The sequence below is a fragment of the Gopherus evgoodei genome, chromosome 3 (genome assembly GCF_007399415.2).
Source record: "Gopherus evgoodei ecotype Sinaloan lineage chromosome 3, rGopEvg1_v1.p, whole genome shotgun sequence".
Taxonomy (NCBI): domain Eukaryota; kingdom Metazoa; phylum Chordata; order Testudines; family Testudinidae; genus Gopherus; species Gopherus evgoodei.
The window spans coordinates 120,279,764-120,298,377 of record NC_044324.1 but is presented as its reverse complement, the minus strand read 5'-3'; the positions used below and the strand labels follow the sequence as shown (position 1 = coordinate 120,298,377).

Below are 18,614 nucleotides of genomic sequence, written 5' to 3'. Positions count from 1 at the left end.
CTGCAAGATCAAGACCAAATTACTCAAATGAACAGAAACCTTTTACAAGTCTAGTAATGTGTTGCCCCAGTGTCCATAAGTTCATTTTGCTTCTTTCAGAATAGCCCCAGGTGAATATTCCCAAATATACTTTAAAGAAAAATGTATTAGTAAACTGGAGTAATAGTAATAGGATGAAATTTAATAGTGAAAAGTACAAGGTCATTCATTTAGGGATTAATAACAAGAATTTTGGTTATAAATTGGGGGCACATCAGCTGGAAGTAACAGACGAAGAGAAGGATTTCGGAGTATTGGTTGATCACAGGATGACTATGAACTGCCAATGTGATATGGCCGTTAAAAAAGCTAATGCGGTCTGGGGATGCATTAGGCGACATATTTCCAGATAAGATAAGAAGGTGTTAATACCGTTATACAAGGCACTGGTGAGACCTCGTCTGGAATATTGTGTGCAGTTCTGGTCTCCCATATTTAAGAAGGATGAATTCAAACTGGAATAGGTACAGAGAAGGGCTACTAAGATGATCCAAGGAATGGAAAACCCGTCTTATGAAAGGAGACTCAAAGAGCTTGGCTTGTTTGGTCTAACCAAAAGAAGGCTGAGGGGAGATATGATTACTCTTTATAAATATATCCAAGGGATAAATATCAGGGAAGGAGAGGAATTATTTAAGCTTAGCATCAATGTGGACACAGGAATGACAATTTCCAAACAACAACCTCAACAGTAGAAGCTAATGAATAGAAAAGAGAGGTAGCACATGAAAATAAGGCGAAGCAAAAAGTAGACTGCTGTATGATTTTGGGCTGATCTGCAGTTGAAGACAGACTTTTGGAAGACCAGCAAGGGGAGCATTGCAAACAGCAGGGCATGGAACAACCACCATGCGGTTGAGGATTTTAGTAGTATTAAAAGTAAATTTAGTAGTATTAAAAGTAAATCTTGCAGATATGTGAAATGTTTAGAAGATTTGACAATCTGAGAGGTAGGTGGTCAAAAATGATGTGAGGGTTCCCAGTGCTTATAAGTGGCATGAAGGGAGTATCTTTGAAAAGTAATTTTCTCTTGGTCAGATTTAGAGAAATTTGATTGGCTTGTTTCACCAAAGAGAAAAGAAAATCAAAAGAGGAACCGAAAGAAATTAATTGTTCTGTAGCATGCATCAATAAATATGGGGAAATCTAATTGAATGGTTTCATTTAAAGATTGCTAATAAACAAAGAATATTTACTCTAATTTGTACGTTTACAATATTTATGGTGACAACTAAAGCATAATTCTAAACTAAATGCCCATGACCCTCACTATGTCACAATGAACAGAACCAATCACTGAACATATGTCAGAGAACAATAAATATCAAATACCTGGCATCTGAAAGAACAAGTTTCAAATCCTGGGTACTTTGCTCTGTAAATCGAGAGAGGGCTGAAAGTGGTACTGTGGAAAGATAATTAGCCCCAGAGGAAAGGGAAAGCATGCCACACAGCTTTGAGAACCCTCCAACCAATTAAGGATTGGCACTGATGGAATCTAAAAGGAGACCCATCATGTCATCCTTAACTGGAAGGCAAGTGATCCCAACATTAGGATTTGAACATGAGTGATAAAATGGAATCCCTTGGTGTTCATTTACAAAGGCAGACATTTGGTGTAAGAGGTGGGAACATCAGTTACTACACAGGGTAAATAACTCTCTCTTCTTTATTCAGTAGTGTCTCTATGGGTGCTCCGCTTCAGGTGACTGCAGGGCAAAACCTCGACTTGATAGGCTGGGACTTCAGAGTTGGATTTGTTAAAGAGCATAGGGTGGTTCCTCCTAGTATGGTATCCAACGCTGAGTTTTGGGTAATTGTGTAAGGTTGTATGAACATGTCCACTGACCAGCTGTTGTACTGGTGCCAATGTTGATTTTAATGTGTTTATTTCGAGGCCTAGTCTTGTGAAAAGGTCCATTGTTCTTCATATGTCTTCAAGCACGTCAGCTCAAGAGGGAGCTTTGATTAGACAATTGTCTATGTATGGGAATATTATAATTCCCTGTTTAAAAAGATGTGCTGCTACCACTGTTAAACCTTAAAGAACACTTGGATGCTGTGGAAAAGCCAAAGGGTAGCATTTTGTACTGATTATGTTCCAACTCCAGGCCAAATCTTAGGAATCTCCTATGAGAAGAGTGTGTGGTGATGTGGAAATATGCGCCTTGGAGGTTGAGGGCCGAAAACCAGTCCCTTGTTCCACTGCTGAAATTATTGTTGATAACATAACCATCCTGAACCGGTTGTTTGACGAACTTGTTGCGGTTTCTCAAATCTAGGATCAATCTCCACCTGCTATTTTTCTTTTGCATTATCATGTGTTTGGAATAAAATCCTTTCCTTCTGTGTCAAAATGGGACTGGTTCTATGGCACCCAACCATAGGAGGTTGATTTATTTAGTCTCGCAGAGGGTGCTTGTGGGAAGAGTTCCTGAAGAGGGAGCAGGATGGGAAGCTGGTAGGCAGAAGGGAGAGGAACAGAATCGAGTACCCATTGCTGATGATCTCCAACACTCACTTGTGAAAGGTGATCTTCTGCCAAAGAAGTGGGTCATACAGTTACCAAACAAATGGAGTATTTTCGATGGATGCAGCACATGATCCAGGAGGGAGGCGTCTCAGGACCCCAACCAAATTTTCAAAACTGTTGATTTGAGGTAGATGGGTGAGGTGTGGATGACTATCTTGAGGTCTGTCTATGCTGGGGACATAATACTTCTTGTCTACTTGTTTACACAAATGAGGTATGAGTGCTGGGGTCTGCCAGAACACCTTGGCTGAGTCCAATAAGGCCTCACTGACCGGGAGTGAGATTTTAGCCGATGTGGAAGTCTGCAATATATCCAACAACTTGTGCTGTAATTCTTGCACTTCCTCCAGGGGGACGTGGAGAAAGTTTGCTATTCTACTGAACTGTTCTTGAAACAGTTTAAAATATTTACCAGATGTTGGAGATAGTGGCATAATTGCTCCTTCTGGCAAGGACAAAGATGTTCCTACAGTTTTTCCTCATGCTCCTCTAAAGGTTCTACCTCAGGTTTGGGAGGCCTGTATAAAGATGAATATGGAGAGTGCTGGTGTCGATCCCTCTGATCAATGGGTGGTTTGTGAAAGTGTTGCCTGTACATAGCACAAGAGTCCCAATAGGGCCTGTGTGGAGGGATAGGCATGTAGGGTGGCATCCGGGGTGCCTGTACCAAGATCCTGGTTTGGTTCTAGTTTCCTGATACTGAGGGCACATATATGGTTCATGTTGTGGAGTACCCTGGGGGTAGGGGGAAGTGCATGGTGTAAGCCTCTTCACCAGGGGTTCTCTGACTTTTGTACTGGTGACCCCTTTCACACAGCAAGCCTCTGAGTGCGACCCACCCCCCAACCATATGTTAAAAACACTTTTTTATATATTTAACACCATTATAAATGCTGGAGGCAAAGTGGGGTTTGAGGTGGAGGCTGACAGCTCGTGACTCCCCTTGCAATAACCTCACGACCCCCTAAGAGGTCCTGACCCCCAGTTTGAGAACCCCTGCTCTTCACCCTCCTCTTCCTCTTCACTGGGGAAGAGAGAGGAGGCCTAGATGGTGAAGATGATCAGTGTGATACCAGTTGCCTCTCCAAAGGAGAGATGTGTACCGCTAGCAACTTGGTATGGAGGTGTGGCAACTCCGGGGTTTCAGAGACAATCAGGTCTCTCAGGAACGGAATTCTCATGGTACTGACAGCAGCAACATTGGTATCACGGATTGTGCTTGCATTGGTTGCCGTGGAAGGTGTAAGTCCAGGGGTGGCTAAACTGTGCCTTTTTTTTTTTTTTACAGTTAAAGTGCAGCTTGCACAGCTCCCCATTCTCCACCTACCAGACCGAGACGGGAGGAGTTCAGGGCTTTTGCCCTACAGCAGGGTGTGGGGGTGCTAAGTCTCTTGCCTGTGGGAAGGGGGGGTCTTGGGGCTTCAGCCCCATGGGAAGTGCTTGCTGGGGCTCAGCAGACATACCTTGCAGGGCTGAAGCCCCGAGCCCTAGCAGGCACACCAGGCTCTCAAACTTCTGAAAACTGTTGCATATGGCTCAGAGGGTCAGTAAGTTTGGCCGCCCCGATCTAGGCATTGGTGAGGTAAATGCCCACGGTGCAAACATTAGTCTGCATTTTCCCAAGTGACCAGTAGGTGGCACCGAAGGCTTTATCGTGCCAAAGCACTTGGTGCCACATGTATAGTCAGAGCAGCCAGTGCCACCTGTTCAGCTTTGGGCCTGTCTTTGCTAGTACTGTCTTCCATGGTCCTGCGCTCTTAGGGTTCTTGGACTTATCAGTAGTGACTGTACTGGAGTCCCCAGCTAGTCACTAGAGCTGAGTCTCACTGTGGAAGATGTTGAGGCTACCGACCTTGTGCGGGGACACTTTTTCCTGGGATAGCTCCTTGATAGGAGAGTTCAAGGTCCATTTACTGCCATCTTTAAGAGAGTCTGTGGCTTTTCTTTTTACGGTGCATGTCGAGTGTGGAGCGGCAGATGACAGTGCCGGCAGTGACCCCTGTGAAAGAGAGATATTGGGGCCACAGCCTGAGTCTGATTGCAGTGCACTCACCAGCATAAACATTTTTAATTTCAGCTCCCAGTTCTTTTGGGTCCAAGTCTTTAAGTTGAGGACGTCAGTGCACTTCTGTGGTATATGCCCCTCTCCCAAGCAACGAATGCCTGTTGCTTACAGGGATGGTCTCATGGCAGGAGTAGCACATCTTAAACCCGGGGGATCCAGGTATAACCCCATGTGATGAAGAAAAAAAATATTATCCTAGCCTACAGAGTAACAGGGAGGAATACAAATTTAAAAGGCGTGGCAGAAAAATGTAAGAAACGGAACGACCAACTATAAACCTTTAACAGAAACACTAACGTTGCTAAAGGCAGTAAAGACTCTCTCATCAAGGGTTCCGCTAGAGATTCCATACCACATCAACAGCAATTGAGAGGGAGCTGAGGGCAGCTGGACTGCAGAGCGCTATGCTGTCCCCGCTCGCATGTGTGGCCCATGTAGGCACTGCTACTGAAGATGTTGCATCCCTGTGTGTAGTACTGAAGTGCACCTAAAGTGGACCCATACGGACACTACTTGAGGAAGAAGGGGAAAATCACCTGCATAAGCCTTTAAGAGTTGATTAAAAGGGATCCTCTTCATTCCAAGTCCTAAGTAGGGACAATTCAAATACGTTGGAGGAAGAGAATCAGCAAAAAGATCTTTTTCAGTTTTCATAGAAGACAGCAATTGCTTTGTTTGATGTAATACTGGAAAACTACATATCAAGTGAAGTAACATACAGTGCCTATTAAAAATAGGAAAACGTAAGTGCTGCCACAGAGAATCAAATCACTTGGTGCGTCTTGTCTGGTTACTGCCAGAGGGAGAAATCTAATCGACAATGCTACAGAGGAAGGTGAAACACCACATCCAAATAGTTCGCACTTGGGTAGATGCAATGACATATATGTGGGATGAGAAGAGAGGATGGTAAGTAAAGGATCTCTTCATCCGAGCTAAGATAAAAGTTAACTTCACCTTACAACTCAAAATTATTTATTTATACATATACACATCATATATATACACACAAGAAATCTGTTCATTTCATTTTGTTGGGTGGTGTGATAAAATGCTCAGAATCAAATCTAAAACCAGACATTGTTCTTGGATATCATATTTCAGCTGACAGGGTCAAATTCTATATGTCTGTCCGTGCCTGGAACTCCTATTTAACCCAAACAGCAGTATACTAGGGAACTTCTACTGTTCAGCAGCTGTGTATACCCAGACGGTGCATGGCAACAGGATCCACATGGACAGTTAGTGCACGGCTTGCTGGAGCGTGGCAGGTTTACACTGAACCTTGCCACATACTAACTGTTCATCTACACATGCCCTCAGATGCTGCACATCTGCATTTAAAAACGGTATTTGGACCACAGTGGGGGTTTGTCATCATTTTAAATGATCATTTAAATTCTGGAAAATGAACAATCGTGTAATAATCTGTAAGGATGCTCCAAAACCCCATCTCTACACAGATGTACTTAGTTTGCTTCATAGTCTAAACCTAGCTTCACCCTCTTCCATAATGTGAAAGTTACTCCTTAAGCAGAGGACAGGGAATATGGAGTCTTGATGTTTTCTCCTTCATGTTGCCACTATCTCACTAGCACCTGGGGATGAATCACCTAACTTCTGTGTTCCTCAGTTTTCCTAACTCTGGGTATAACTCCCATTTTTGTAAAGCACTTAAGATCGTTAAATGTTATATTAAAGGTTTGCTTTCTATGTAGCACTAGCATACAGTATGTGCTGAAGTTCATTTGAAGACCAAGTAACACCTGTTTGACAGAGACTTTAAAATACAGATGCTCCCAGGTTACGCAAACCCGACTTATAGAAATCCGGACTTACGGGAAAAGTTCCATAAGCTTTTTTTCTTTTTTTTTTTTCTTTTTCTTTGGGGGGGGGGGTGGAGGGGGCAGAGGATACCTGTCGGAGTTCCCCACTTATGCAAAATTCAACTTATGGGATCTCCTGTATATATTTATGTGCTCCAGTCTTTTATTGCGTATCTGATCTTAAAAAACCTTCTGTTTGATCACCATAAAGTATTCAGAGAAGTTATGCCTGCAACAGAGCATGATTATTTTATTTCTATTTCTTTTTTTGACCAGGTGGTGGGGGGAGAGAAGATGAACTGTTATGAAAAAAGATCCTGTATTTATGGAAATATTTTTTATTAAAAATGAATGAATGAAGAGAAATATATGGTACCAAAGCAGATTTTTTTTAAGTTGTCCTCTTAGGATTTAGCAACTCTAAGCCTCCCCCCAAAACATTACTAAGGCAAAGCATCTTTCTGTTGATCAAAAAATTGAATGTGAAAAATATTTACATCTCCATTAAACATAGTCATAGAAAAGAAACCAGTGTGTTATTGTGCAGAACTACTCAATGTGACAAGTTATATACATTATGATTAAAGTTATAATGCTCACTACCAGGATACATTTGGTTTAATAAGTATATTTACCTTGAGGGCTTTTGTTTGTCTATATTTTAATGTACACCATGATATTTTAGGATACACTAAACACCACATTTAGAAGAGCTAGATGACAAAATGTGAGGCCTAACTAGTTTTGTTTGAGTGCTTGTAAGCAATTCTGAGTCTTTGTAAACAAACTATCCACTAAACAGAAAAAAAAATAATGGCTATTTAACAGTATGTGGAGAACCCTTAAGATAATTCTACTAAATTTAGAATCAACATTGAGCTCTCTTTTATAGGGTCTTGATCAGTTCCATTCACAGAATGACAGACTTACCTGTTAGAAGGTGAAGAACACCAGGAAGTGGACCAAGTTTTTCTTCAGTAAAAATATATAAATCAGAAACCATTCTGATGTAATTTTAAATAGAGTTTCTATATTACTCTTATCTAGTAAGAAAATGTGGTCATGATTTAAAAAAAGGTACACTTCTCAAGATTTATCATTAAGGGAAATTCAAATCTATTTCTGCTTATTCCTTTATTTAATATATTTATTTGCTAAATGCAACCAACTCACTTTACAGCGGTCATACTGTTGCTGTAAAGATGGAACATCCCCTCCAATGGGCATCTGCTTTTTCAGCTCTTCATCTTTCACATTCAGCCATTTGATTAGCTCTTCCAGTGATGTTAGCAGTCTGTTCCATTTTTCTGCACTTGCCTCCAGGTGGGCCCTGCAAAAAGATAAAACAGTGTCCTACTCAGAGGCTTGCCCTACATTCCAAATCTGCTATAGTTTATTTGAAGAAACTTGTCTCTGTTAGTACAGGAACATTTCCCTAACACCTAAATGCAAAATAACTGCTCAAACGTGCATTAAAAGTCACCACTTCAAATCATTTTGCACTGCAAAAGCAAATTAATCTGAGAGACAACAGAATGTGGATGAATGTCTGTCTGATGTGTGAACCTGTCTCAAACAATGCAGAGTGCATATTTGAGAGGGATGAAAGAAAATCCCCACACTCTGTTATGAATCTGAACTTGTAGTGTACAAATGATATACATCTAATCTTTGCACTGAAATACCTTATTTCTGGACTTTAGAGGCAAACTTAAATCTTTGATGCCAGGAACACGAATCTCCAAGGCTGAAAGAAATGATGTACACCAGCAATCATCAGAACTAAGGGATTAATTCTGAACGGCTGAAAACTAAGGCTGTCAAGCAATTAAAAAATTAATCATGATTAATCATGCTGTTAATAATAGAATGCCATTTATTTAAATATTTTTGGATGTTTTCTACATTTTCAAATATACTCATTTCCATTACAACACAGAATACAAAGTGTACAGTGCTCACTGTATATTTAATTATAAATACTTGCACTGTAAAAATAAAAAACAGTAATTTTTCAATTCACTGAATACAAGTACTGTAGTGCAATCTCTTTATAAGAACATAAGAACGGCCGTACCGGGTCAAACCAAAGGTCCATCTATCCCAGTATCTGTCTGCCGACAGTGGCCAATGCCAGGTACACCCTAGAAAGAGTGAATCTAACAGGCAATGATCAAGTGATCTCTCTCCTGCCATCCATCTCCATCCTCTGACAAACAGAGGCTAGGGACACCATTCCTTACCCATCCTGGCTAATAGCCATTAATGGACTTAGCCACCATGAATTTATCCAGTTCTCTATTAAACGCTGTTATAGTCCTAGACTTCACAACCTCCTCAGGTAAGGAGTTCCACAAGTTGACTGTGAGCTGAGTGAAGAAGAACTTCCTTTTATTTGCTTTAAACCTGCTGCCTATTAATTTCATTTGGTGACCCCCTAGTTCTTGTATTATGGGAATAAGTAAATAACTTTTCCTTATCCACTTTCATCACATCACTCATGATTTTATATACCTCTATCATATCCCTTCTTAGTTTCCTCTTTTCCAAGCTGAAGAGTCCTAGCCTCTAATCTTTCCTCATATAGGACCTTCTCCAAACCCCTAATCATTTTAGTTGCCCTTTTCTAGTGCCAGTATATCTCTGAGGTGAGAAGACCACATCTGTACACAGTATGCGAGATGTGGGCGTACCATGGATTTATAAAAGGGCAATAATATACTCTCAGTCTTACTCTCTATCCCCTTTTTAATGATTCCTAACATCCTGTTTGCTTTTTTGACCGCCTTTGCACACTGCGTGGACATCTTCAGAGAACTATCCACGATGACTCCAAGATCTTTTTCCGGACTTATTATAGCTAAATTACCCCCATCATATTGTATGTATAGTTGGGGTTATTTTTTCCAATGTGCATTACTTTACATTTATCCACATTAAATTTCATTTGCCATTTTGTTGCCCAATCACTTAGTTTTGTGAGATCTTTTTGAAGTTCTTCACAGTCTGCTTTGGTCTTAACTAACTTGAGCAGTATAGTATCATCTGCAAACTTTGCTACCTCACTGTTTACCCCGTTCTCCAGATCATTTATAAATAAATTAAATAGGACTGGTCCTAGGACTGACCCTTGGGCAACACCACTAGTTACCCTTCTCCACTCTGAGAATTTACCATTAATTCCTACCCTTTGTTCCCTGCCTTTTAACCAGTTCTCAGTCCATGAAAGGACCTTCCCTTTTATCCCATGACAGCTTAATTTACGTAACAGCCTTTGGTGAGGGACCTTGTCAAAGGCTTTCTGGAAATCAAAGTACACTATGTCCACTGGATCCCCCTTGTCCACGTTTGTTGACACAATTTCCCTTTACAGAAACCATGTTGACTATTGCTCAACAGTTTATGTTTTTCTATGTGTCTGACAATTTTATTCTTAACTATTGTTTCGACGAATTTGCCCGGTACTGACGTTAGACTTACCGGTCTGTAATTGTCGGGATCACCTCTAGAGTCCTTTTTAAATATTGGTGTTACATTAGCTAACTTCCAGTCACCAGGTACCGAAGCCAATTTAAAGGACAGGTTACAAACCTTAGTTAACAGTTGTGCAACTTCACATTTGAGTTCTTTCAGAACTCTTGGGTGAATGCCATCTGGTCCTGGTGACTTGTTAATGTTGAGTTTATCAATTAATTCCAAAACCTCATCTAGTGACACTTCAATCTGTGACAGTTCCTCAGATTTGTCACGTACAAAAGCCAGCTCAGGTTTGGGAATCTCCCTAACATCCTCAGCCGTGAAGACTGAAGCAAAGAATCCATTTAGTTTCTCTGCAGTGAATTTATCGTCTTTTAAGTGCTCCTTTTATATCTCGATCATCAAGGGGCCCCACTGGTGGTTTAGCAGGCTTCCTGCTTCTGATGTACTTAAAAAACATTTTATTACTACCTTTGGAGTTTTTGGCTAGCCATTCTTCAAACTCTTCTTTAGCTTTTCTTATTACATTCTTGCACTTAATTTGGCAGTGTTTATGCTCCTTTCTATTTGCTTCACTAGGATTTGACTTCCACTTTTTAAAGGAAGTCTCTTTATCTCTCACTGCTTTTTACATGGTTGTTAAGCCACGGTGCCTCTTTATAATGAAAGTTGAATTTACAAATGTAGAATTATGTACAAAAAATAACTGCATTCAGAAATAAAAATGCAAAACTTTAGAGCCTACAAGTCCACTCAGACTTACTTCTTGTTCAGCCAATTACTCACACAAACAAGTTTGTTTACTTTTACAGAAGATAATGCTTCCCACTTCTTGTTTACAATGTCACCTGAAAGTGAGAACAGACGTTCACATGGCACTGCTGTAGCCAGCATTGCAAGGTATTTACATGCCCGATGCCTTAAAGATTCATATGTCCCTTCATGCTTCAACCATCATTCCAGAGGACATGCGTCCATGCTGATGATGGGTTATGCTTGATAATGATCAAAAGCAGAGCAGACCAACGCATGTTCACTTTCATTACCTGAGTTAGATGCCACCAGCAGAAGGTTGATTTTCTCTTTTGGTGGTTCGGGTTCTGTAGTTTCTGAATTGGACTGTTGCTCTTTTAAGACTTCTGAAAGCATGCTCCACACCCCATTCCTCTCAGATTTTGGAAGACACTTCAGATTCTTAAACCTTGGGTCAAGTACTGTAGCTATTTTTAGAAATCTCACATTGGTACCTTCAAATCTTCAGTGAAAGTGCACTTAAAACGAACAACATGCTGAGCCATCATCTGAGACTGCTACAATATGAAATATATAGCAGAATGCGGGTAAAACACTCCCGCAAGCAGTTCAGTCACAAGCTTAATTAACACATTTTTTGAACAAGTGTCATCAGCATGAAAGCATGATCTTTGGAATGGTGGCCAAAGCATGAAGGAGCATATAAATGCTTAGCATATCTAGCACGTAAACACCTTGCAATGCTGGCTACAAAAATGCCATGTGAATGTCTGTTCTCACTTTCAGATAATATTATAAATAAGAAGTAGTAGCATTATCTCCCATAAATGTAAAAAAACATTTCTCTTAGCAACTGACTGTACAAGGAGGAGGACTGAGTGGACATGTAAGCTCTAAAGTTTTACATTGTTTTCTTTTTGAGTGCAGTTAGGTACCCAAAGAAAGCTACATTTGTACATTGCAGATTCATGATAAAGAGATTGCACTATGGTACTTGTATGAGGCAAACTGAAAAATACTATTTCTTTTATCATTTTTAAAGTGCAAATATTTGTAATAAAAATAATATGAAGTGGGCATTGAACACTTTGTATTCTGTGCTGTAACCTAAATCAATATATTTGAAAATGTAGAAAAACATCCAAAATATTTAATAAATATCAATTGGTATTCAATTGTTTAACAGTGCAATTAAAACTGCAATTTATCAAAATTAATTTTTTGAGTTAATTGCATGAGTTAATTGCAATTAATCGACAGCCCTACTGAAAACACAGTGGTGGCACAGGTTATTACATTAAGTCTGAGGCAGTGATTAGTTATCGCAGTATTGTGCAGTAATGCAATTAAAGCATGCCCTCATGTAATTTCTCTTGATAATGGTAGACGCATTCCTATTTCCTTTGTTCCCCCTCTCTGCTCCATTCCAAGCTATCCTGACATGGGACCTTCAAGCAAGCCTAACACTTAAAAAGCAGTTGTGTAATCTCACACCACTGACTTTCTACTGTATCACAAATATACGTAGTATTTTTCTATTCTCTAGCTGGCTTCCCTACATTGTCAAGACAATTGTAGTGATGTCCCACTGCTCCACTTCTATTCTGGTCATTCTGTACTTTTGTCGATTCATTTTGAACCCAACATATAATTACTTACACTTGTAAACAATAATTTCATGTCAGCCAGGTTACAGAGCAGAACTAAATCCTTTTCAATTTAACTTGCCGCTAGCTCCACGGTCTCTGCTTTTCTGTTATCAACAAGCAGTATTATATATATTTGGTTTCTGCCTTTTTTTTTTTTTAAATACCTGCTATTTCAATTTTTTTAATCCATGTTAGCTGTTACTCAAACCTTAACTCTTTCAAAGCTACACTATTTCACCTGCCTTCTCCTGTGCTGTCATCCTAAATAGCAGTTCCAATGAATGCTCAATATAACAGTTACTAATCTGGCAGTACTTGGAGGTGCATATGAAATATGCTGGAAGGTCTACTTCAAGAGGATCATTTTGGTGGGGTTGTGATACTTAGGAGGGGAGTGCTTCTGAAGTGAGGGATACAAGGTGGATGAATTGGGAAGCACTTGTCATTGGAATTAATTTGTAGAGGGAAGGTGTCTCCATGAAGGTTGAGCTAGGAGGATTTAAGGAGAGGAATCTGTTCTCCTTTCACCCTGATCCATGAAAGCACTTAAGCACCTACTTTGTTTTTAGCAAGTACTTAAATGTTTTCCTAACAGAGATGCACTTAAGCAGGTGATTTCCTAAATTGGTGCTCCTAAACTCTCAACTTCCCCACCATTCCTCTCTTAATGCTAAATTCAAGCCAGCTGTCTATATGCTGAGACTGAACATACAGCCAGCTTGCAGCCAGCCCACACTGGCATGTGAATAAGGTACTGCAACCGAGTACAGAGCATGATGTCAGGATCCACATAGTGCCTTGCTCCACAGAATCTTCTAATTCAAAAGAGAGAAAGCCAACAGACAGGTAAGTGGCACACTTGAACCAATTAAGGCCTGAACACAGCTTTAAGGTAGAGAGGGAAAATAAGGGATTTCAGTTGAATGGCAAAACCCTAGTTTTAGCAGAAAGGTCTGAGACCCCAGGACTGCTAACTCAAGATAATCTCGTAAATAGGCATCCACTGCCATCCAGTAAACCACACGCAAAATCAGTGCTAAACAATACATTTTCAGTGTCCATTGTTTTATATCTAATAAAGATTATGTTCCCCTTATATTAAGATACTGCACTGTGCCTACAAACTTCAACCGAATCGATTCAAAACATTTCACCCCAGAGGCGATTGTGTTTCAAAGCAATATGAAGAGATTCATGTGCACAGTTTGTATTTACATATTTTAATTTAAACTGACTTTTTGACCATACGCCTCTCTTAAAAATAATAAATTCAGGGAACTCTAGGATTCTCAACACTCTGCCTTCCCCTTAATCACCACATTGCACCAGCCCTCCTTACAGTAGATGGAAACTGTATTATGCTTTCTCCCGCATATGTTATTGCTCTCTTTTGCACCTTTTAGGAAAGACCACCATGCTTTGAGTTCACTGCTTTGCTGCTGAAACAACAGACTGGCCTTTTTATAAATAAAAGAAATATCTCTAACCGCAATGATTTACTTGTACTGAAATGAGACATTTGTGGAGATTTTTAGGACAAATAATCAGATTTTTAAAAAAACAAACAACTATCCATCTAAGTTGCTCCCACCTGTAAAAGCTGGTATTGCTGAGGTTTTACAATTCTGCTCCAGTTATTTAGCAGACTTCCTATATGCATAATGAATTGGAACTTTGAGAGGAAAAAATATGTCACTAGTCAGATAATTAAAAGGAAACTTTAACAGTGGTTCACTGTTAATTTAACATTCTCTGCAATAACATTAATCGTAAATGAACTCATTTGATATGAAATGTGAATTTTGTGGTATACAATACTAGATTAAATTCACTATAATTTACCATTGATGAGTGTCCACTTGTGTGCCAGATTAATGACAGTAGCAGAACATTACCAGCATATGGTTTCAAAGTCTGGTAGAATCCTGATGCTCAGAAAAAGCCAGTTAAGTAATATAAAAGTACCTTCTGCTTAGTAATGAAAATGAGGAAGTATCTCACCAGAAACATTGTAAAGAGATAAAAGAAATGCACATTTAATGTGAGTATCATTGTTTATTTTAACCCAACATTCCTGCTTTTATTTTCACTATTATTCCTTATAGAGGTGTGATATATAGCTGCCGCAGATGAGTAGATACATGCTCAAATCTATAAAGGAACAATTAGGCTTTTGAGGGAATTCTGCTCAGGATACGTGCTAAGCAGGAGTGGGGGGGAAAAGCTAGCATCAGGTTTGGGTTTCACTCACAAGGTTCAGTGAATCCATTTTGTAACCTCATCTGTATTTGAGACGCAGGCATCAGTAATGGAAGAGCTAGAACCTGCGGAAAACTATGTGAGTCTGGAAGGCATCTTGAGTTTTGGGGACTTTTTGCTTTTCTTTTGTGCCTCATGGAGAAAAGATTTTTGTCCCTGTTTGGAGACTGGTCCCACCCTAGACAGTGCTTCCTTTGGGAACTTAGTCTGCAAGGAAAGCTTTGACTCTCTGTGCCCCGGTCACTGGATTCATACAAAAGAACTTCCCTGAGGAGGCCATTTGAAGCAGACTGGGTCAAGGGATTTGGGGGTAGCGGCAGCAGTGACTGAGGGATTTATTCCAAAAGCATTACAATGTTCGTGAGGAAGAATATGCCTGCTGGATCCCAAGCACTGAACTAGGCTGATATCCCTTCTGGTGATGTCCCTATTGGATTCTTGGCTGGAAGGCAGAGGCTCCAAAAAGCACGCCAGATTCAGAGTCCCTGCAGGCTGAGAGCAACTGTGATAGAACTCCCTTTCTATGGACCCTGAGAGGTTCTTCTCACAGCTGGAGCACCTTTTGGCCTTTTGGCTTGCTCTGTTTGGATAACTCCATCACACTAGGGGACAATGGAACAAACGGAGGAAAGAAGTTCAGTGGGTGGTCTCATTCAGAGAATCACTCTTCCTCTCCCACGCTTCCTCCTCTCACCCCACAAAAACCTTTTGTCTCCTACATGAAAAGGGTAGAAGGGGAAAAAACACCAATCACTGATGCCCCAAAATTTTGCTTTAAAAGACAGGCTTCTAATGTACAAGACAAAAAAATGCTGAGCTGCTGCTGTTCGTGTCGTAGACGGCAGAGAATCCAGACTGAAAGTGGAATAGGTGTGGTCAACTCTAAAATTCCTCTAGTATTAGCATGAAGAGGGATGCAAATCCAGGTATCTGAGATTGTGGGCAAGGACACAATTGCCAGAATTGTAAATTTTGAAGTAGATTCTGGATTGTATCTGAAAGCACACCTCTAAATGTTAGCATCCTTTTCAAACTATAGCACCTTTACACATGGCAACAAACAAGGAAACTAATCACTCTGGATAAAATCAACTCCTGTAAACACGGCTAGCACTAGGCTCAATGTACCATTTGAGTTTCACTTCAGCTTGATGTTAAGGGTTTAAACTGGATTTAAGTGATGCATGGGCTAGTCATTTGCATAGGGTGAATTATACTCGGGGTGCCTATTTCAACAAGGACTAAAGCCCAGATACGAAACTGCATGATTGGAAATTTTATTCTGTAAAAGAAATGGAATAATCTTCATCTGGGCACAGTACAAAAACTGAACACAAAAATCACAGCAAAATCAGATTTTTCAAACATCAATACTAGCCTATAAAATATGATTTGTGGTTCTTCCCAGACCTATCCTACACTTCACTTATAGCTCACCTCTCAAACCAGGCACAACAAGAAAACAGAAGCATTAAAGGCAAACAATTAGAGAAACACAGTCTTCATACTAATAGTATTTATCATTTCTGTCTCTCTCAGATTTTTTCATTATTTTATTCCTGGATTTAGACAATACAACTATAAGAGAAGCATGGGGCTGAATGGGCAGAATCACAAATATTTCAGTTTCAATGGATATTAATCTGTTTCGCATGTGTTACTCCAGTTTGTCAGCAAACTCTTCCCAGACTGTTTTTCAGTTCTAGTTCATATTCAGAGCGACACACTGTTCAGCAGCACAGTGGATGTCAACAGTAATCACATCCATGCTGCTAACATTAATGATGTTCTGTGGACAGCATGTTCCATGTATACATAGAAAAATAAAAATAGTTTTATATCAAAAAAAGAAGTATTTCCACAAATTTCCCTTTCATAATAGCAATCACAGTTTTGTGCATAGCCTCCTGCCTGGGAATTAATGACTGACTGGGGTAAATGGCTCGAGGGCAATTTGGACCATTAATTTCTCCCAAATGATCATTAATCCCCAGGAAAGGTCAAGTAACTCAGCTGTTATTGCTGGAACTCTTCAGCTGTTGATTAAACCATAACATATGAACATCTTTTAATCTCCCTCTTTTGGTTTTATTAATTTATTTGGTGAGTGAAGCTCATGGAAGTCCAAGTTTAAAGAGACTTGCTTCAACTAATCATAGAGCAAGTCAGTCTCTGCAAGCTCCCTTCCAAACTCTGCTAGAGCCCTCAAATTTCAAAATATGCTATTCTGGCTGTGGGTTGAGCAGAGGCTGCTCCTTGGGCTTTTCTATGTAGCAGGTCAGTCATATGGTTAAGTGGAGTCTAAAATTAAATGACTCAGTCATTTCTACACTTAGTTTATAATTTAAACTGTTGTGGCAAAATTCAAGTCTTGATTGAATTTTCTGGTGTTTAGAGAATTAATACAGATACTTAACATTACTGGAATAGAATACAGTATAGTTTGCTTTAATCAATAGCAAAGTAATAGCTATTAAAACCTCTGTAAAAGCATTGATAACTAATTAACTTTAATATAAGATTCAGTCTACTCCCTACAACAACTATAGGATGTCTCTTCTTACAAACGATATTTTAAAGATTTTAATGGAGACTATTGTACAACACTGGATTGGACATTCTAAAAGATATACTTTGGGAATTATTTTGGGGAAGTTCTATGGCTTATACCATATAGGAGGTCAGACTAGATGATCACAATGGTCCCTTCAGACCTTGGAATCTATCAATCTGAACATCTGAAAAGGCAGTGTTTTTTTCATTATTAGGTTCAAAATAAAACAAACAAACAAACAAACAAACAAACACACACTCCTTTTGCCTATCTACTCACTTTTAAACAATTTTTTATAAACCATCATTTGCAAAGATCTTCCACAACACACACAAAAATACAAACCCACATATCCAGGATATGAACCCTATAAAAGTACTAACTTCAGTTAAAAATATAGATTCTCCTTACACCAGATGCAACTTACAGAGAGCTTCTGATTTGCAGCACAGAGAGGAGAACCAGGCCCACCTTCAGCAGACCTTAATAGCACGTGCAGTTGTAACCTGCCAGTTTGTACACCACTGAAGAGAGTTACTTAAGTAGTTAAACCTCCATGGTGAGCAAGTGTCCAGAATTCTTATATCTGAGCCCAAAAGGCTTTTAAGAAAAAGAGAACTGAATTCTCTCTTTTACTGTACAGCAATATTTTAGAATAGCAATGAAAGCAAGACATTGTTCCATTCTTTCTTTGATGCTTCTGTTACTAACCTGATGCCAGCTGACTTTGCTTTCAGGTCATTCCAGCGCTGGTTCATGTCATCAATTCGGTGCTGGAGCAATGCCGCCTCCTCAGAGTTTCCCAAGGCTTTTACCATTTTCTGTCTGTTTCCATCAATGCTCTTGAAGATGTCATTGTGGGCATCAATCTCAGCCTGGATGTCCTGGAAAAACAAAGAGAAAAACTCAGACATGTTAGTTCTGTAACTAGAGCAGAAGAGATATATTTGTTATGAGCCCTCCCTTCCCTCCTAATGAAATTTGCCAGTTACTAAGATTGCAACATTGGAGCTATTTTGCAACATTATCTACTAAATAGAAATTTTCCCACTATCTGGATGTTTACAGAAAAGAGAGCCATATTTGCATGAAATTTGTACTTGTGAAATTTCAAAGTGTTGCCAAAGGAGGAAGTAACTCAAGCCCAGGCTGTCTAGAGGATTGACCATAGTGCTAGGAGCTCTGTTTCCACCACCACTTAGCCTTAATAGTATTTTGCAATTGTATAGCACTTTACCCACCATTAACCCTCAAAACATATAGGTAATTATCATTATCCCTATTTTACAACTGGAGAAATGTGAGTTATAGATATTAAGTGGGTTGTTCAAGACTACACAGCAAGCCAATGTGGGAACTAAATCTCCTGAATCCTCATCCTATCCTAAAGCCTTCAGACAGCATCCTCCAAAGCAGGTGACTTGACCTTTGTGGCTGGCACTTTCAAAAGAGCCAAAGG

At 39.7% G+C, this 18,614-nt stretch overlaps 1 protein-coding gene across 11 annotated transcripts in view; it reads right to left on the bottom strand.

The window, feature by feature from the left end:
- The window catches only part of UTRN (utrophin), a 638,628-nt gene that overhangs the window by 192,661 nt on the left and 427,353 nt on the right, over positions 1 to 18,614 (bottom strand). For all 11 annotated transcript variants that reach the window (XM_030556487.1, XM_030556489.1, XM_030556490.1 and 8 more), the window contains 2 exons: positions 17,867 to 18,039; positions 7,637 to 7,793 (listed from right to left, as the gene is read on the bottom strand). In XM_030556487.1, coding sequence (XP_030412347.1) covers positions 7,637 to 7,793; positions 17,867 to 18,039 — 330 coding nt within the window. The remainder of the gene's footprint in view (positions 1 to 7,636; positions 7,794 to 17,866; positions 18,040 to 18,614) is intronic.